This window comes from Gallus gallus, chromosome 7, assembly GCF_016699485.2.
Source record: "Gallus gallus isolate bGalGal1 chromosome 7, bGalGal1.mat.broiler.GRCg7b, whole genome shotgun sequence".
Lineage (NCBI taxonomy): Eukaryota > Metazoa > Chordata > Aves > Galliformes > Phasianidae > Gallus > Gallus gallus.
In genome coordinates this window covers 11,809,649-11,830,838 of record NC_052538.1, presented here as the reverse complement: position 1 = coordinate 11,830,838, position 21,190 = coordinate 11,809,649, and the positions used below count along the sequence as shown (strand labels likewise).

The following is a 21,190-nucleotide window of genomic DNA, read 5'->3' as shown; positions in this document are numbered from 1 at the left end:
ACTCAGCAGAGGCAGCCCGCACCCTCTGTTAGATACCCCTGTTTGCTAAAGGGAATATAATCTGCAGCATCCAGCAATATCACAGAGGCCTTTGGAATAACAAAAAGGAAGATCTCACTGGTGTTAGTGTAGAGGTCTGCTCCTTTTTTTCTTAAAGAACTGCCATCAGGATAGTGTCTGGTCACAGTTAGCACTAAACTTAAGTGCAAAAAGTTGTCTGGTGTCATTACATCAGTCATGCCGAGAGGTCAGCCTCAGATCTCATGGGCTCTGTAATCCTCAGTTCTCCACCTGCAGTTAAGAAAGAAATTAAACCTGCTTACGAGCAGCTATGCTTACTTTTAATTTTCTAGACCTGTTCCAATTGGTAAGAGCTTGCTTCTCGAGTTGGTAATATGGCCAGCGGGAGCATTCACTCCCAAACACCGTAACAAAAATCACTTGATGCCCTTGTGTCGTCTTGAAGATGTCTTCGTACAAATAATACCGTTCAGATATATTGTTGTGATAACATTTGATTTACCAACAGCCACACACTGCAGAGTTCTCCACAGCGCTTTCGGTAGGCACGTGGAGATAAGATCTGTAACAACTGATATTTTTACATAGTTGCACCTTTGTGAGAGGAAAACTTTCTACAGCTTGCAGGAATTACAAGAAATCAGCGCAGGTTGAAAATTAGGTGCTTTTTATACTCTAAAAATAATCTCAGAGAAAAGATGGTAAGCTGTGGTAAGCTGCAGTCGCTTAGTATGTAAATGCACTGTATAAATAACATGGGCAGCAAATGTATGGGAACTACGAGATGTGTTGAATTCTTAGAAACAAGCAAGTTCTCCTGAAGTCTTTGTGAATAGATAGAATATACTGCCCACGTCATCCTTAAAAATCTGCTTTCTCTGCGGTTTCAGTTTGCAGACACCTTTTGCAGGATTTTTTTACTGCACGTATTTGCTAAAGGTGTCCATAAATATTTCTCATTATTCTATCTCACCATTAGGATCACAGACATAAAGCATATGAATTAATCTTTTAATACCCTACGTGCATCAAGTATGAGGACTAAACATTACAAATACAAATACAAACATCTTTATGGATTAAGTCTTAAATAATAGTAATAATAGATACCGAATGACTTTATGACCTGTCTGTAATTTGTTTTGGCGTTTTCTTTTGTTAAGTGAAGTCTTAACGGTTTTGAGGGGGATTTCTGACTGACAGACATGAGGTAGCAGTGAGGCATTTGGTTTCTTTTTGTTGTTAATGTCTTAGGAAGTACTTACTCTCATCTCTTCCTCCAAGCTTCTAGAAGGGCTCCTTGGCTGAACTGGTGCATTCATACAAAATCTGTCCCTCCTACTAGATAAGGTTTTCAACTTAAATAGGTTATTTTTTCACATATTCAGTTGAATGTAAATATATCGGAGTTGTTTGTTTGCTTTTTAAGATGAGCAGGAGAGTTCACCTTTACCTTTAGTGCCTGATTTCTATTCTTAATGGGAAAGTTTGTAGTTCATTTGGGTCCCTTGATGTCATTATATTGAGCAAGAAAAGGCAGTATAGATTAAAAATAAATTATGCGTATGTACAAGTGCTTGCTTTATAAGAAATAAATTGCAGTTAATTATTGTAGAGTCTCTTTTCCTTTTAGCAAGCCTGAAGACAGAAACTCTGGATAATAGTATGCCAAGAGTGTAGAGGCAAATCAAGAATATCCAGCACTGATGAATGCATAAGCACCATTCATTCACACATCGTACAAGTGCATTTTCGTTCACCTCTGCCTGATGAATGTCAGCTTCATTGTGCTATGCAAACACAATAAAATGGAATCTAGAATTGATGGCTCATTTGGGTGCTCTACCCTGTAGCTGTGAGTTTGGTTTTAGATCTTCCACCTTTTAAAAAAATCTCGTAGCTTTTTCTCTGGTGGGAGGGACACAGAGCATGCAAACTAAATACTTTGTTCCAATACAGCAGTCATTTAGATAGCTAAATCTGTTAAGTATGAGAAATTTTCACTGACTATGAAAATGCAGCTACAGCTGCATTAGAAGTTCTACTTGAAGAACCATGAGCCAAACAAGTTTGTGAAGCATAATCGAGGTCCCTGGTTGCATTTCTCAGTGACCTATATGAAAATGCTATATTTTCACCTCACTTACTCTGGCTGCTGCACTCAATCAGCAGTGTTTTCAGACATCCCCTTGTGTCACATTGATGTAAACAGAAGTGGGACCACGGCTATCATGTTCAGCTGATGGCATGATTCCACTTTGTGCAGGGTCTCTTTAAATTGAGAAAAGTTTCTTCTTGTAAGTTTGGGATGAAATGTTTTACCCTCAGTAACAAGTGACAAGATTTTTTCCTGCTTTTTATTGCATTCACCTCACAGATTGCTATGCTTGAATGCAAATATCTGGGGGATCTTTGCCATTTTTGGCATTTTCAACAGAGGTGGTTATTGAGGCCGTTGTGGTACTCACACTTCCAGTTTACTTGCCCAGCCCCCGTACTGCCCTGACCTGTAGCCAGCCTAATCATGAGTGGCTGTGTGGTGAACGGGTTCGGGGGAGTGGTAGAAAGTAGTTTTAAGAAGAATTAGCAGACTAAGTTGTGTTCATAATATGGTGCACGGTCTTCTGTCACCCGAAGGAGAGAGCAGGATAGGAACACGCACTGGAGGGCAGTGACAGTGACAGCTTAAGATGGCAGTGAAGCTCAGATAAAAACTGCAATTTGTGTAGTCATTAATGACAGGGAGAGATAATTATGGGCCTGTCTTGTCGCGTTGCACATTTATTAGTGGTTATTTGAAGTCTCGTTTGTTAGCAGTAAATAAAATTATTTTTCTCTGAACATTTTCAGTCTGACAGGGATTGAATAGAATTCACAGAGCAGCTGCTCAGCAGCAGCTGAAAAGGCTGCCACACTGTGAAGTAACAGTGGAAATGTTTATAGATTGCAAGTGAACGTCCTCAGTAATTACACTGAAAAGGTGAAAACAAATAATAGCACACAGGAGTGGTGTTTGATGACTTTTCAGTGCTTTCGTGGTGGTGCTGTGGCTTAATAAAGCCACATGTAGTAAATACAGAGTGAGTTGAATTCCTGGAACTGCGGACTACAGAGCTGTATGTGCTTTCTGAACAATGGTGCTGGTATGCCTGCGATGAACTAAACGGAATGCAGGCCATAGTGAGCACTGCTTGGGGAACAGGCTTGATGTGCTCACTTTGGAGGAGCCTTACAGAACTCAGGACAGCTGCTGAAGTCAGGACTGGCATATGCACAGCAGCATTCATGTTAAAGCACCATACAAAACTGTTACCATATTTATCCTCTTGTCTGAACATCCTCAGATCTGTTTCACTTTGAAGGGAATGCAGAAGGAGGCAAAACAGGCTCCGCTCACATTCAGGACAAGAAGCTGTAAGCAGTATCTGTAAAAGGAACATGCTTTGTGAAACGGTTTATTGATTTTAATACATGTAGACCTCTCTGTGTGTAGCTACTGCCCTGGCCCTGCACTGCCACACACAGCTCAGTGCTGTGCTGGGCTGGGCCCCAAGGCGCTGGGCTGGGCCCCAGGCTGCACAGCCATGGCAGTGACATTGATGGGATGACCGGATGGACTCCTGACTGGACGTGGCGCATGCCGGGCTACTGGGCATGGCTCTGTCAGGTCTGCTCCCTGCTGGTGTTGGAAGCCATTGTGGTGCTCTTCAGAATCTGGTTGGGTACTTGAATAAAGCGAAACCAAAAGCCATTCCTTAGCTGTGGAGGAGAAAGAGGCCTTTCAGAGTTGCGAAGTGTGTGGCCTAGTAAGTTCCAGGTGACGGCCATGCCTGCTGTGAGCCGGCTGTATGCTGATCCGTGCTACCTCATGGCTTTGTGGCACTCTGGACCTTCCTCACTTGCAGAAGGTTGTATCTGCTGCAGCAGCTACAGCACTGGTGCTTTGCTTCTTGGACTCAGCAGTGGTTGGGAAGTGGGCTCCATCTTTTTTCCTTTGGTCCGGTCCTGCATGGTGACACGCTATCTTTGCAGAGAGGGAAAGCTCTGCGGTAGCTGCAAGCCAAGGTCTGGTACCAAGGGGTGGGCAGGGACCAGGGGGTGGGGCGTCACGTCTGGGAGAGATGCTGGAGTTTGTAGGGGTATCTGGGGTAGGAGATACAAGGAGTAAGAAAGCAGATATACCAGGGAGGCCAAATAAGTGTCAATAGGTGAGTACTGTGGATTGAAGAAGATGGGAAATCTGTGAGAAGACAGTTATATCTTCCTGAGTTTAAAGGCAGGAAGGGAGGTGGCTGTACATCATGCTCTGAATGTGCAGTATTGGAGCTCAGAGATAACTCTTATCTGCGGGTCACCTCAGTCAGCATCCTGTCTGAGATACTAGTGATCAGAGGGTACCTCACGACAGTACTGGGAACTGCAAGGATTAAATGCAGCATAATCTGTCCCCTCATGGAAGTATTTCATTTTTTAAGGCTTAGAAATTAATTTAAATCTTGACTCATTAAGTATTATCTTCCTTTCAGTTCTGCACTTTTTTTTTGTATGAAATAATCTCCTTCATTACGGATATTCTTGTTATCCTTATGCATGTCTAACCCAATTGTAATCCTGATAAATTGCTTATCGGTGTCAGTGGCCTATTTGTGTAGTACATAAAGTACCAATTTTCACCTTTTTTATAGTAAATACTTTTAAATTTTTATTCTTATACTTTTTAACTCGCTGTCCTTTAGCTTTGCTGTTTTATATTCAGGCAGTGAATGTTTCTGGCTTACTTTCTGTGTTGCTGAAATGTTTGGAGCACATCTTTCTGAGGTAAATAACACAGGATTTTTTGCATCCTCCTAATACAACAGCTACAGGCTTTCATTCCCCGAACGCTTGCTTTCTTTCAACACCTGAATTCCATAAAACCCATTTCCACAATGTGCTGCCTGCCTCTGCACTGTGATCCAGCTGATAGATAGGGCCCACTTACACAAGCAGGATTTTGGAAGTCTACCCTGCACCATATTGCTGTCTCATTCTAACATTTTAGCCTTTCTTGTCATAGGTACATGACAGAAGCTTGAGACGAGCTAGAAACAGTACTGCCCAGAGCCCTTTCCCTGGTTTATGCTGAGAACAAGACAGCATTATTTGGATTATTTTCGCAGTGTATGTAGTTCAGAATTTTTTAGTCATTCTGCAGCTATTCGTGTTCATTATATTAATGCTGTGCTTAATGTCTTAGTGCTGTGACGCTGCAGCTTTGTTTAGTACAGTTAGTTTCTGCTGAACTTCTTTCTCCTTCTACTGACTTGATTAAAATGAATTACTGGGTGTCAGCTGCATGTTTTGCTGTTTAGCTGTTCATATCTGGAATTTCAGTTCATTAGTAAGAGCGTTAAATAATACCAGTTCTTTTGAACTAATAACAGAAGTTATCTATTAAATATAAGTGTTGGGTTAAACCATGTCTAACCAGGTAATAATGCCAGTTTTCTTAACCTGTGTTCAGAGTTCATTCCCAGGGTGTTTCAGGCAAGCAGAGTCCTGACTTTTTCAACTCTGCTTGTTACAACTGTTGTTTTTTTTTTTTCCTTTAGTTTTATTTCGGAATGCTTAAGTTCAAAATGAACTGCACCAAGAGCTGTTTTTCTGTAAGTGGAAGTGTGAGTCCCTTTTTGACAAGCTGGAAAGCAGCCTGGAAGCAGGGAGGAATTGCGAATCGCAGCTGTGAATTGCAAGAACTGATAGGAGTTGATAACCTTATAGCCATTATAGTCTTACGCTCAACCACACAGTCGATAAACTGATGGCTGCGTTATGTAAAGCCTTGGTAATTTCATTTAGATAGATACATTTAGCAAATATTTTTTGAAAGAACATTTCTGAAACGAGTCATGCTTGATACAGTGATACGCACTTTTAATAAGTATTCACATTCTAAGTGCCTTGTCTTGTATGCCTTGGCAATCTTTTAATACTGTGCTGTTAAAACAAACATGAAACAACAAAACAGTGTATCTGGAGTGTGAAGCCACAGTGCTCACTGATGTAATTCCCTCTTTTTCTCACAATTTATTGTAAAAGGTAGTGAAGAAGTTAGAATACAAACACTCTGAGGTGGAAGGGCATGGTAAATTAGCCAAATTCAAGATTACTTAGAACCTGTAAATAACCTAAGATGAAGTTTGTCCAAAAAGCCCCTACAAGTCACCCCTGAAACTTGCTCCAACTGCATGTGTCAAGATGCAAATCTTGCAGGCAGCTTCCTGCATTGCTCAGTGCTTACTGTATGTTATGAGGAGCTTCCTTTTAGGTGTTTACAAGTCAGGTTAAGAATCTGGTTTCTAAAATGTTGGTATTTTAGAGGAGAGTGCACCTCAAACAGTTGAAACTTACTGCAATGTATACAAAGCTGACACAAGTGTAGAAACCAAGCTTGTAAAACCAGAAGTCTTTTCCTTAATAATGTATGAGAAGACTGGAAATTCTTCCTACGAAGACACGTGTATCAACAGGAACTTGGTAACATTTGCCTTTGTGAACATTGGTATGGCCCTGATTCAAGGAACTTACTGCATTTTATCTATTTCTGATCCCTTTTACACAGTGATTGACTCCATGCTGGAGTCACAATTTCTATGGGCAGGCAAAGCCATTATTAGTTTTGTAACATATTTGAATAGATAGCCGGGAAACCGTATCTTCTTAAGTTCTGTTGAAGTGTTTGCCTGGGAGATGCTGCTGCTGTATGCCATCTGCCCATTCTCCCAAGTGCTTCTGGTGGAGTGGGCTTTTGGTGCAGTCACTGTGATACTTACATAGGAATTGAAAGGCGTTGATTTGCTTACCTTAGGCAGAATGGCTGGCACACACACAAAAAAGGGGATCAAACCAGACACCTTCATAAACATGATAGAAATCAAAGAGAAACCTCCAGTACTCTGATTTGAACACATAATACTAAAATGAAAAGGTGTGACCTGGAGGACTAAAACTATCACAGTAAAACTCACGTGTTAGAGAAAACCACTTAACATGGTGTGATTAATGACACCTTTAAGAGCTGTTTGGTAACGTGTATTATAAATAGTAATAGTGCAGGGGTTTTCCCTCGTGCTTTCTGGAAGATGAAATGCAGTGGGAGAGGCTGGGTGCTGTTGGGAAGAATGGGCCTGTGGTATTTGTGTGGACACAGGCCGTCAGGGATGTTCTTGTAAATGGTAACGTAGACTACTTAAAAGCAGTGAGTTCACAACACATTTCTTTCACGACTAGTTTGCAGCTATACACCTATAGGTAGAGTGTTTTTGATCTGTAGGCATTTGTCAGGCTGGTGTCTGTTTTATGTGGAAAGTAAAACCACGACAAGAGGGAGAGACGGAACAGAATTCCAGCGCATGGAAGAATTTAACTTTCATTTTCTAAAAATGTTTTTTTCACTGTTTGTTTTTAAGGAAAATCAAGTTTAATGACTGCTTCTTTTCACTTCCCAAGGGTTTGTAAACTGATGTTGGACTAATTTTTTGGTACGCACCACCACATTTCATTATTTTCACACACACACACTCACTGTCTGAACAACCTTTTTCAATAGTAAGTATACAGGTTTTGCTGTATATGCATTGATTTGCTTTCTTGTTGTGCTAGAGGCAGCTGCTACTTTGAGATGCTGTTTTATCGTTTGCTAAGAGATAGAAATTTCATATTATTCTCAGGTTTGAATTGTGATCCTTCTGCTTTAGGCAGCGTGTCTCCTGAGCGCGTTCTCATTGCTGTAATGCTGAAGCCTAGTTGGCACTAAAATGTATGTTTCTCTGAGATTAGGTTTAAAATGAAGTATCTTGAAAGTGGTCATGGTACCGCCACATATTGACTCTCCTAAGACTTTTTCTCCAAGGGCCAGTCACGTTCTGGAGGGAGAGGGGGATTTCTCTTTCTTTCCACCTTCCTACTGATCTGAGCGTCCTCTGCCTCCAGGCCCTCTCGAAAGCAGAAATGCTCAACTGGTGGTTTTGCTCCTTCTCTGGAGAGCTGTGGTGCCGCGGGGTAGAGAGAGGCCTGAGTAACTGGGCAGCACAGAGCGGTACACGAGATTGGTATTGTGGCTGTGGAGGTAATGGCCATTCCTCTTACTTAGTACTGGGGGTTCTATGTTTTAGTTTTGTATTACTGTATCCCTGTTGGAAAGGTTTCCTTGTATTTTGAAGTTCCTCTGTTAGATTTTAAATATTTGCTTACCAGTATTTAAAGAAGAAATGAAAAGTAATTCGTAGAGATCAGTGCAGAATTTCACATTCATTGCACTCTGCCTACATGCTGGGGTTTGGGAGTTATGCAACCTCTTTTTATAGAGTTGTGTTTTCTAGTGATCCAGACTTACTCAGCTATTGCTTAAAAATATAAGTGTATTGGAAAATGTGTAGCATACAAAACATAGGTCATGATGAACTACTGTGTACCTCTTAAATTAAAAATGATCAATTGCATTGAAGTTCTTCAAGCACGGGCTTCTATCATTATGTATACTGATCTGAATCCTGCAGAGTGGAAAAGCTTTAGTTGCTGTGGCGTAAATCCATGCACAGTCTGACTTTGGAAAAATTGTGTATGGGGAGCTGTTGTGTATTTAGCTCAGATAGAAGACTGAAAGCTAAGTACCCAACACAGAAATTGCTGTTGGTTACCTGCAAACTCTAGTGATGGGGAGAGGGAGGGCTGTAGCAGGAGTGCTTTTATGACTTAATTATGGCATGTCTTCACCTTGGCACTGAGGCTTCCTGACAAACTGTGGGTCACTCTTCCAAATTACGGAGGCAGTAGATCATCATAGTACAATTGCCCAAGCAATTATTTTGACATGAGCAAAACACATTTTTTTCTGATCTCATATTTTGGAGGAAACTGGACCAGTCTTTCAGAAACATTACACATAGGAAAATGAACCTGAGGCAGACGCATAGCATGCACAATTTTGCCTGAATGCTAATAGTTTGGCACCATTTTAATATGCAAATGAAACTAGTGTGCAGTAATGGGAATTCAGATGCAGTGATTGCTACCAGATCCACTAAGAGTAATGGAATTGCATACCAACACAGACTTACGACAAATATTGTGATTGTAGGTAACTAAATGACCATGGAATCTGGAGCAGAGAACCAGCAGAGTGGAGATGCAGCCGTTACAGAGGCAGAAACCCAACAGATGACAGTACAGGCACAACCACAGATTGCAACGTTAGCCCAGGTATAAAATAATATGGTATAATAGCTTTACCTATTGGGTAATTTTTTTTAAGAGGGATAATGTCTGCTCGTGGGCCTGAGTTAAGGTCTAATTGATACGACTCTGAAATAGCTGATATGTATAGTTCCATTAATGTTTGTGTTCAGATTTTTGTAGCATTAGAAATTTTCAACTTCACATCACTCTAGAATGTTAGTTCTGAAGAACTGTATGTGTGTAAACTTTGTAATTTTCACAGAATATTTAATATTAATTGCATTATTTCTATCATTCTTTACCACAAGCGTAACAATGAAAGGCTGGGTTCTTTTCAAAACATGTAATTTATTGTCTTTTTTGATATTGACCAGATTGTTTCGCTGTTGTATTTTCTGTTAGAAACCTGTCTATAACAATTAACTTAATTCTGAAGGAAACAAACTGAAAATTCAGTTAAGTAATACAGAAAATACAACATCATATCAGACGGGGTGAACTTTGTAAACGTTAGGGTCAAGTGAATGGAACAGCCTGGCATTTGACAGCTTGTCTTATCCTATGGAATTTCACAGAATTGTTCACCACACATAGAGACAGAAGTAGATCACTTATTATCGCCCAGTTATTTTGGAGAGGCAAGAAATTATGGGATTCCAGCTACATCTCTAATTCTGGAATCTAGTGTCATTCTTGGATGCACTGATGGCTGGCAGAAGTAACTCCATTGTGTAAAGTGAATACAAAATCTCTCATCTCCCTCCTTGAACAATTTCATTTCAAAAGTGCTTGCAGTCTGCAAAGAGCTAGCATGTTTTTTAGATCACGTAGTGTGGGGAATTCAGTGTCTTTTAAGTGGCGCAAGTGTTGAATTCTTTATCATTTTATAGGTGGTTAATATCTCTGAGAAGTCTTTTCACCTCTCAGTAAACTCAGTGCACTTCCATTCAAGTGATAGCACAGGGGTCCAAGCTGTTAAAATGCACAGGGCGCTTTTTGTTCAGTGAGCTGTAGTGTGAATTTTCAGACCACCAGCTGCCCTGCACCAGCTTGCCTCTTTGGGCAGTTTTCTCACTGTCTAACTTAGGCACAAAATGTAGGTGGTGTGAATAACACTTCAGTGTCAACTAAGTGAAAGTCGTTTATTTCTCTTGCAAAACCACTAAGCTGCTTCCCACTTGGTATGTGTTAAGATTTTGTATGGAGAAGCAAGCATGTTTTACATTTACGTGCTGACATGCTCACTTCCAGGTAGTTAAACCTGCAGTACAGAGTAGACTGAATGTACTTCCCGGGGGCAAAATTACCCTGGTGCTTGAATGAGATTTTGGTTTTTTGAGTAAGAAAAGGCTGTGCAGTTATTATTAAAACCCTGTGAAGCACAAGCAAATATATAACAGTTTCCCTAATTCCCCTATTGTCATTCACTGTATTATTTGCACCTTGGCTATTTCCCAAACTTTATATTCCTCACGGAGGGGACTGAACAGTCCAAACACAATTCCTTGTCTGATTCTGATTGGCAGTGTTTCGTTAATATGGTATTTTTCATGTGTAATGCAGCAGTGCTTGGCATTAGGGAGTGCCCTCGGAGGCTCAGGCAAGCCTGAATAACTAATTGTGTTAATTTAATCTTTCATTACTTCTTGTAAGGTCACCCCCTTATGAGCTTAGTCTAAATTCTGTGTTCTTAGCTAGCTCAGGGTAGTTTTTGGAGTCAAAAGGAAACTCGTTCCAGTTCCACAAGGTATGAGTCAGAGCCATCTGCGGAAGTTGCATTCTGCTGTTGGCTTTGTGCAGCCGCAGCGCAGCCTCCAGTTGATCGGCGTTGCTGTCACTGCCAAGGACTGTTCAGTCAGACATGCAGTATTATAAAAGGTCACTTGGTGAAGGAATATGATTTGCCAGAGGGAAGCGTGTTCACGCTAATCCCAGTCCCAGTTTCTCTCCTGCGAGCCAAGTACGGCCATGTAATGCCGCAGCCATTGTCATTTAAAGGGAAGGTAACGGCAAACACAGACTGTGGATTAGGGAGGGACAGCTGTGGAGGAGAGAGATCTACATGAAATTCCCCTTAATTCTGTTGTTGAGCAAGATTTTCTTGTAAATGACGGATGTTTATGGAGATTCAGAGATGAGCTGTTGTAGCATTTTGAGAACCACGTGCCCACGAGGACAGCAGAGAATTTGCAGTCTGCATGCAGCAGTTCTCTGGGATTAGGCAGGACGGCGGTAGAACCCCTTCTCCCACCGTAGCTAAATGGATTGGATTCCTTGAAAAGGCCATTACGCACCGGAAGACTCCATTTGTCCAAATGTAGGTATCCAGGCACAGGCTGGCTAGTGAGCGACCCCTCGCTGGCATGGCCTGCGAGTTCCTTCCAAGGGCTGCGATGGCGAGTAAGGGGCATCTCTGGGGTCCTGGCACCGGTGTGGCAGCCCTGGCACTGCTCTGCCTGCCAGGAGCCCAGGCGTGACCGCGTGCGCTGTGTCACCGGACCAGGGGTGAGCTCGACTGGGTCCTGGGGTGCCTGCCCAGCCACAGAGCAGCCCCAGTGCACAGCCCACTGCTTGCCCATTGTGGTCCACGTCACTTGGCACGGCAAAGAAGCGAGACTTCTCCACATGGCACGAGCAGCTCTGCTTGGGGAGCAGTGTCCTTGGGGCCGCGTCCTGTGCGGGGCCGTGTGGCTGCACGCACAGTGCCGTGCTCCGTGCTGCACAGTTGGCACGGCACTGTGGGCATAGCCACTGCCTGCAGCTCTATGCTTTACCAATGAAGGTGCGTGTAGGGACTGAGATTTCAAATTGTTGGGCCGTTTTTCCTCATGTACACGAAATAGCTCTAAGAGCAGAGTTTGTGTCGACTGGCTAGGCTGGATCAAAATAACTGCCTGCATATCTTTGGGTCCTCAGCAACCCCCTGTTTTTTTCTATCTGAACATGTGGTTGATTTTCTTTATTTAAATGGACTTTTCCAGCTACTCAATATGGTTTAGTCTCTAGTAAGTCTGAAAGATATGACTCTACAAATTCAAACATCTTACATCTGGCAAATAACTGTGCATTCTCCTGAGTGAGAACAAAAATAGTTCCACTCCCATACGTTTCTGCCTTTGACTCAGCGGTGTTAGTAGGAGTACACCCAAATCCTAGCAGTCTGTAACTGAAGTAACTGAAGATCAATATGTTTTTATTAGGTTACTCAAAATAGAGGCAGTTGTGTTTTTCTCAATCTTGTCAATGGTTTTAGAGGTGATATTTTGAGCCTGCAGAAACTCTGCATTAGATTAATTTGGAAAGTAGGTCAGATGTTGGGCATAGACGGTTCAGGCTTTTTTGTATTACTCTGAAACATTTGGGTCATCTAGCTGGTGTCTAGATTAGACGTAATTTGCTCGCCAGAAAGTGTTCCTGATAGTGAAATAAGATTCTGCAATAACCTAACTTCTGTTCACTGTCTCTACATTGCAGGTATCTATGCCAGCAGCTCACGCCACGTCTTCTGCACCCACGGTGACCTTAGTTCAGCTGCCCAATGGGCAGACAGTTCAAGTGCACGGCGTAATTCAGGCTGCCCAGCCATCAGTTATTCAGTCTCCACAGGTCCAGACAGTTCAGGTACTTGCTGAAGAACTTCCTAATATGCGAATTGCACCTTCTGAATGGTCCTGCCAGTTTGTTGGTTTCTTGTGGGCTCGTGTCCTTGGTTATGCTTTTGCTTAAATGAATTTAAAAGCAAAATCTGTACAATGTTTGCTACCCTGTGACTTTTTTCTCTTTTGGTTTAACCACTTTTGACTTTAGTTCATCACTGAGTTTCATTTCCCTCTAGAACTTGGTTGGGGAGCTTAACAGGTTACTATTTTATCTTTCAGTACTTCTTAATTTTTTCCCTCTACTTTATTTTCGCACAGAAAGAGTGTAAGAATTAATATTGTCCTAAAGTGAACAAGGTCAGTTTTTCTTATGATGCAATCTATTAATCATTAGTGAGCCTGATGTTCTGGGGTGAGAGTCTTTGCTGCTTCAAGAAACATTTATTGGTTTACAAAACACATCTGTGTGTGTGTGGCCCTTAAAATATACCTCTCAGTCTCCTCATAAAAATAATATTTAAATTTACCAGCCGAATGTTGTTTTACTTCTGTAAAACAAGAAAGATAATGCAATATGACCGAAGAGAGAGCTTGAAGACTTAGGAGAAAAGTAATCTGAAATCTTAAAACCCATAACCATTTATTTCGTTTTTCTTTAGAGCAATTTCAAGTCCAGTGTTACTGAGCACAGGAATTACTTAGGGCAGCTACACAGGGTTAGACTGATAGACACCTAGCTGGGTATTCTTTTAAAAAGAATAAAGCATGCATAACTTAAAACTAGGCCATTCTAATAACAGTCTTTATTTACTCCTTGTCGGCTTTAATGATGAGTTTCTGGCAGTCTCTGCCCTATTTAGCTGATGGAGTCAAAAGTTTAGAGTTTTAATCTATTGGAAGCAGTTTTCAGATAAGTGCACATGTTACTACCCCAGGGGTGGAAGATAAGGGACTGAGAGTGGAATCATGGATGAGATTCACCTGGCTCAGTGCAGAGCACAGATGTGTATGGAATGCTGCAGTACACATCACGGTATTTCAGTGGTATTTCAATGTCAGCCTCGGACCTGTCCAGGCCCTCTATCTGATAAGTGAGATTTAGGCGCCAGCAAGCTTTTGGATCCTTTAAGTATCTTCCCTACAGTGCTTAAACAATCAGGCTGAGAGCTGTGTATCTCACGTAAGCATTTTGCTGCTCACCATAATGAGCTTTGTATGTTTGTACCATGAATATAGCCATTTGGAAAACGGTCTCAGGAGTTCATGTATTTGAGATTTTTTAAATATTTTTGGCACACTTTGAATGTAAAACTGTGGAGCTACGGTTGTTAGAAACATTTTAACGTTCCCTTATAAATCTTTTAAAGTTTTGTTGTTGTTTTTTTTTAGCTCTGCCTTTCAGAATTGCAACACTGCATTATTTTTTAGCATCTTCAGGCATGACATTTTCCTGACGATTTCCCAAAAGAAAAAGCAGTCTTTGTGTAATAAATCCATAGAGTGGTTTATAAATTGTTGTTTCTCCATTTCATTATTTTCCCCTTTCTAACCTTTCTGCGTCCTTTCTTTATTGCTTTTAGTTCTTCTCTCCCTAAATATGACTGACTTCCTCGTTTGTTCCCTCAAAATGGATGGAAACAAGGAAGAAATCATGAAAAACAAAAACTGTTTGGGGCTAATTTTTGTATTCTCTTACTGTAGTATTGACATTCTAAGAGACATTCTTATGGGTAGATATCTGGCTCTGGTCATTCTTCACTGCATCTGTTACTTTTAAACAGCCTGCCCTTTCTTTTCATTGCATAGGTAGTAGTAGCGTATAATACATGCATCGTGTCAGCAATTCCTTAAGATAAAGGCATTGGAAGTGTCCTGTTAAATTTGATTGCTGTTCTTATTTTCAGATTTCAACTATAGCAGAAAGTGAAGACTCACAGGAATCAGTGGACAGTGTCACAGATTCACAGAAACGGAGAGAAATTCTTTCCAGACGACCCTCCTACAGGTAAGCAGGTTAAAAGCAGAAGCATTTTGCTTGGTGGATGTGTTCTTCACATCGGGAGCCGAATGGTGGGATTCCAGAGTTCTTTCCAGATTTACTGAAATCTCTCTTCTGCAGTGTCTTTCTATGGAGTAGAATATACAGAGATAAGCAAATAGGAGGAGGAAGAAGAAAACTCAGCTGGTACACTCAGTTAAAACAGAAACAAGCTGAGGATAAGCAGATTGCAAAATTTGTGACACACTAAGGTATCGTTGTGCTACGTATCTTGGAGATAGCTTTAATGAATAGTTAACACATAAAATACACTGAAACTTTGCAAGAAAGTGGTTTCTGTATAATCTGTAATCTGCATAAAATCAGCTGCTGGTTTTTAGTATCGTTGAAATGCTAGCAGCCGTCAAACTGAATTCCTTTCTCCCTGAGACATGAACATGTGGTATCCTGTGGCTGAAAGAGAATTTCTGTTTGTGTAAGGTTATGTTTAAAGTTTGAGAATTCAGAATGTGAGTGTAATGGAGTGGTAGACATATAGCGCATTTTACTTCATTAATTAAGCCCTTGCACAGCTTCTTTTGGCTGTACTAAATCTCAGTTTTCATTTGTAAAACACGCCGAATAGCTTTAAGGAACACCTATGGAGTTCAGCAGTTTTTAAGTGACACGTGCATTCCCGCTGCTTGGGAAAATCCATTATGGGCATGGCCTTAGAAACATAGCCAGACGATAGCCTGAGTATATCTAACCCTCTTTTTGATCATTTTCTCCATTCTCCAGGAGCCTTCAAGGCTGTCCTGCGGAAGATAGTTAAAATCACAGCAGAAGATCCTTAGCCATAGTAGATCTGGGAAAATACTCTTACCTGTGAGAAGCAGTGATGCTAATATTCAGGCTGTCACGGACTTCCTTGCAGTCTGCTTCTGCAGTGAAACACTTTTACTGTGGATGGAAGAATAGCTAAAGATGAGGAGATAACAGAACTAAATAAACAAATTGCAAAACAAAGAGTAGGGGACTTGTGCATGCTAACTTCTCATTCAGATGGACTCTGTTATGTGCACTGTTGCCACAGCCTCCTCTGTCCCTCAAATCAGACCCTGCAAAACTTACTAATTGCAAAGCTTTTTTTACACAGCCTCTGGTCTCAACCTTTCTGATTGAGCCAGACTACAGCAGTATCTAATGAGCTTCCAGCTGGCTTTATCCAAGCTGCTGTAAGTGGCCCTACACACAAGGTTGGTGCAGATAGGTAGAAAATTGAAGAACTGTATCGCTTCCTCAGAAACTCCACTTTGATCCTAGTATGCATCATTTGTTCTCCATGTCAGTTCATATCTCTTATATTTGTAAAGTCGCCACCTTATCTTCTATTTTAAATATAAAGATGGCGAAGATCAGTATTAACTATCAAATTGTATGTGATGAACTTAAGAAGTGTTGAGCTGTAAGTTCTTCTTTTCTATTTTGAGCTTCCTGGTTTTTGTTCTTCCTCATCCTGTGTGCTCTCTCCGCATTTTTAATCTGTTTTGTCCACTAATTTTTCTCATCTAATACCTAGAATTCAAATTCTCTAGGCAGGAATTTGTTATTTGTCCAAGTGGTACTTGGCACTATGGAGTGCTTGTGCAATGCTGGGGTTCCTGCACACATGCAGAGCTGAAATAGTAACAGCAAAGCGCTGTTTGTCAAGTTGCTTAGCAGAGTGACCAGCCTCCCCACATAGCTGAGCACAGATGTTCTGGTTCCCAAAGCCTCAGAAGCCTTATTTAAGCAACGAGTGTTGTGTTGGAGCTTAGGATTTACAACGGCATTCACTTCATCACACTTTGAGTTCTAGAGCCAGTCCACAGGAAAACAGATGAGAAGAATTACAAAGAAAGTTCCTTTACACCTAAGTAGCATTTTGCAGTGAGGTAATACAGTGCCAGCACTAAAAAAGGCTTGAGGGTGCATTCTCTGAGGGACAGTGCTTAGTCTAAATGTTGCAAATGGCAGCAGCTGGTATGTTCAGTCCTACAGTCGCAGTCAATAGGACCTGTAGCTGGGATGTTTCAGCTGTTTGGGCTTTGGAGAATTGGCCCATGGAAATAGTTAACAAACTGCTTTTTCTTTACACATGCTAATCTTACAGCTTTCTAAGGCAGAGTTTTTACCTCCCCTGTAAACATAATTGTGCTGCTTAAACACTCAGCATTGTCTCCCAGGCAGCTGTTCCATTAAAAGCTGGTGGCTCTGTACAGGCTTTCTGCAGACTTCCTTTATACTTGTCTCTCTGGCTGAGGACTTGATGGTCTCTGAAAGGGAGCAGTTCCTCTGATGTGAATGAGGAGGTTTTGCATACATTGCTTTCTTCAGATACTTTGTGGATGAAAGCAGGAAACAAGTCAAAATACATGAGATACAAACACGTTTTTAAGAAAAGGGAAAGGTTGCAATTGTTGAGAAGCACTTGTGCTGCTGTTTGCTAGCTGCCTTACCCATCTGTGCATAGCACTCCGAACAACTTTCTCCAATAAGAATTTGAAGGTAGTCTGGGTTTTTCATTCTGCACTCATATTTGCAGTGCTGGCTCACTGTGCTTCCCAGTTTTCCCAATAATTATGCATCAAAAAGACGTTTTCTCTCTTTTTATTAAAATCTCTACAACACACTGTCTTTGCCAGAAAAATTTTGAATGACTTGTCCTCAGACGCCCCAGGAGTGCCAAGGATCGAAGAGGAAAAGTCTGAAGAGGAAACAGCAGCACCTGCCATTGCCACTGTTACGGTGCCAACTCCCATTTACCAAACCAGCAGTGGGCAGTACAGTATGTAGTCTGAATTTCTCAGTGGTGCTAGTAAGTGGGGATGAGAAGATGAAGAACTGTTATTTGTATAACTGTGTGGGCTAGGGTAAAGCAGGAGGTAAAACTAAGATTACTTTATTTGACTGTTTGACAGCCATGCATTTTAAACACATCCCTCTTGTTAATATTTGAAATGTTCAATTAACATTCTGGGATTGTTTGCCAGCTAGTGCAGCTGCTGCTTCCAGAGGCAAAATATGAGTTAAACGTAATGCTTTTATAAACTTTCTAACTTCAGGAATCAGATGAGGTAATTCTATAGTTTCCTCTTTTGCTGGCAGACTATTAATCCAGGCTAAATCATTACCTAGTTAATATAAGAAGCATTAGTCTGCCATTGCACTTTTTAGAACGTCCTGAAATACAAGGACTTCAACAAGCTTTTTTAAAACACGTAGTAAAAGAGTTTCTGTGTTTTCAATGTCTTTACTCACAAGATTTTATAGCTACAGTACTTTGACTTAAAGGGTTGAGGATACAACAGTAAAGCTAGAGTTCACATGCTGCCTCACACAAATATACCCAGTATTGAATGTTCAAGAGGAAGAAAGAACTCTCAGTTCATGTCTTTCTCTTAAAATCCCTTTAAAATGTTGTTTCTCTGTTTATTCCTTAGCCACTTTGACAATATCCTACCTAACTATTGAAATGATGTTAATTCTGCTTTCCTACCATAACTGTAAAATAAACCGGTCATGCGGACACCTCAGACTTTGCTATGTCTATATATGAGAATACAGTGAAATTCTGTGGAAGTAGGAAGGAGAAGTGATGTCTCAGTGCACCGCAGTACACAGGATAGAGGGAGAGAAAGGGGAAAAAAGAGCAACAAAGACTGCATGAAGGAAAGAAAAATGTGTGAAACTGGACCTGTGTGAGTGAAAACACTGCTAGGAAGGTGCTGAGGAAGTAGTAGAGAAGGGGAGATACAATCAGAAGAGAAAAATGCCAAAGCAAGAAGAAAGTGAAACACAAGATGGATAGCAGTAGCGGCAGAGGAGACTGAAGGGAGTAAAGCATGGAAGAGGCGAGGAATTTCAGATGAGAAGAAAAAGGCAAGGAAAAGACTTCAACCAACCAAGAAGAGTACTAACTAATAATAAGTATTTCCCAGGGGAGGATTGTAGCCCCTCTATGTGATATTGTTTTATCAGAGAAACTAATTTGTATTTTAAGCTGTGGGTTTTGCGTGTCCCCAAAATATGAGTCTCAGGAAAAATTAAAACCTTACTGTCAAAGTATGGTTACTTTAAACTTACTTTAAAGCCTTGTATCTGATTTGAGGGCTTATAAGGGTTCAATGGATTTAACATGGACTGGTAGTCTTCTATGTCTAGGTTAATTACTTTGTGTTAATGAGTAAATTAATGTCTTAAGTACTGTACCCCTCTTCTTTGTCTGCAGTTGCTATTACGCAAGGAGGAGCAATTCAGTTGTCTAACAACGGCACGGATGGAGTACAAGGTCTCCAGACGTTGACTATGACCAATGCAGCTGCAACACAACCTGGCACTACCATTTTACAATATGCACAGACCACAGATGGACAACAGATACTTGTACCCAGCAACCAAGTTGTAGTACAAGGTGAGATGCTTCACAGCCGGTCATTCTGTATAACATTTTCTCCACAGAGATTCATCTTGCCAACCCAAAGTCCTCAAATGTGTCAGGAGACAGAATTAACAGGTTTAACACAGATCAGTCTCCAAAATAATTAGAGGAAATTCTGGACAAAGCTGTCACATTTTCTTGGAGCCTTTCTCTTCAGTTCAATACATTTGTAGATATGTACTTCTTAAAACAGTATTGATTGTTTTAACGTGATCTTTGTTACACGTTCCACAAAAACTGATACTATACTCCACAATTCAGCCAGATAGTCATCTGCAACAACAGTAAATTTAAAGCAAAGCATTAAAGTTAGGAAAGAAGGTTGTTTACTGTGTTCTTTCCATAAGGACACTTTTATTTCTTAGCAAGTTTTCTCCCTTTTCAATTGGAAGTCGTAATTCCTTTCTGTTGTGGGTTTGTAACTAATCACCAAATATTTAGTCATGGAGTTTTAGAATCATAGAATACTTAAGAATAATGCCTTAAGATGTCATTTGATCAAGACCTCCACTTAGAGCAGAACTACTTCAGACTTAGACCAAGTTACTTCTTATTTTATTAAAATTCTTATTTTGATTAATTGGGAATTAGAGGGAGAGTTTTAAAAACATTCATTAAAATAACAGAAAATTATATGCCAGCTTTTATGTTTCTAAGGCAGATAATTTACAGTTATCCAGTGGAGAGGTCTCTAGGCACCAGAAAAAAAATAGATGGGTGCAAAAAATACTTTTGTTGCATTAATTTTCTGGATTTTGCATTGTTAACCACGTGCAGTCTCTTTAGGTGACATCAATTTTTTTATGATCTCAGGCAAGTATAGCACACTTGTGGATTAAAACAAATAATGGAAACCAAAGACCCCATTCTCTATTCTAGAGAAGTATTAAAGTTGTGCCCATAATTTGCACACAATTGTTGAAGTAAGTGCTATGTTTCTTGTACCCTTTTTTCTACCCCAGATATGTAGATGTGTAGTTTCTCCTTTTGCAGATAGAAATTTGGAGCACAGCTAGAAATAATGTTTGCTGTCTTTCCTTTTCTTACAACTGCTAAGACTGTCCAAAACCCAGAGAAATAAAAGGAAGTGTACCAGGGGAAGAAGAAGTACAGCAATATGGTAGACATCAGGCACAAGTGAAGACTTCTTCAGCAAAATGCCTAAAACATTTTATGTTAATAAGCTAAGACAGTAACAGCAGTAGTGATGGAGATGATGGTCATCTGTCCCACATGGTAACTCAGAATGCATGGTTAGATAGATAACTGTGCTTTTCACATCACATTTAACAGTGCTTTCACCAAACTGACAATATGACCCCTATGTTTTTCATCTTGCAGCTGCCTCAGGAGATGTACAGACCTACCAGATTCGCACCGCCCCTACCAGCACCATTGCACCTGGAGTAGTCATGGCATCATCTCCAGCACTTCCAACCCAGCCAGCAGAAGAGGCCGCACGGAAGAGAGAAGTGCGTCTAATGAAGAACAGGCATGTACATTTAGATCACTTTTTTTTTTTTTTCCAAACAGCTCTGTGTAGAAATAGTTGTAGCTCTCCTCTGAGAAGCACAACTCTTTCCTAATCCAGTAGTAGGTAATATTTGGTGACAGAAGTAGCAGCCCAAAATGACACAAAATTCCACATGTTGCACATGGCCCACTCAGGTGCTCTTTTTTTACTTTGTACTACAGTTATTACTAACCTAGTGAGAGGAAGAGCTGGCTTCAAATTTATCTAATCATTTCCCAGAACACTGGCATTATCACCATTTTATGCAGTATTTGCAACGAAAGGACACTCACTCACCTTTTGAAGCTGTTCTGCATTGCACGTAGCAATTCAGGTCAAACAGGCATGTATGTTACGTGTTTCTGCAGCATACTGCATTG

General features: G+C 40.8%; 1 protein-coding gene across 4 annotated transcripts in view; it reads left to right on the top strand.

Moving 5' to 3' along the window:
• Positions 1 to 21,190, top strand: part of CREB1 (cAMP responsive element binding protein 1) — a 37,898-nt gene that overhangs the window by 9,199 nt on the left and 7,509 nt on the right. Inside the window, exons 2-8 of one of the 4 annotated variants that reach the window (XM_015289371.4) lie at positions 7,993 to 8,128; positions 9,140 to 9,261; positions 12,712 to 12,858; positions 14,741 to 14,841; positions 17,502 to 17,644; positions 19,088 to 19,270; positions 20,639 to 20,789. In XM_015289371.4, coding sequence (XP_015144857.1) covers positions 9,148 to 9,261; positions 12,712 to 12,858; positions 14,741 to 14,841; positions 17,502 to 17,644; positions 19,088 to 19,270; positions 20,639 to 20,789 — 839 coding nt within the window. In that variant the 5' untranslated portion in view covers positions 7,993 to 8,128; positions 9,140 to 9,147. Of the gene's footprint in view, positions 1 to 7,992; positions 8,129 to 9,139; positions 9,262 to 12,711; positions 12,859 to 14,740; positions 14,842 to 17,501; positions 18,739 to 19,087; positions 19,271 to 20,638; positions 20,790 to 21,190 lie in introns of those variants that run through there. The other 3 variants (NM_204450.3, XM_046943402.1, XM_040703245.2) reach the window with 3 other exon arrangements.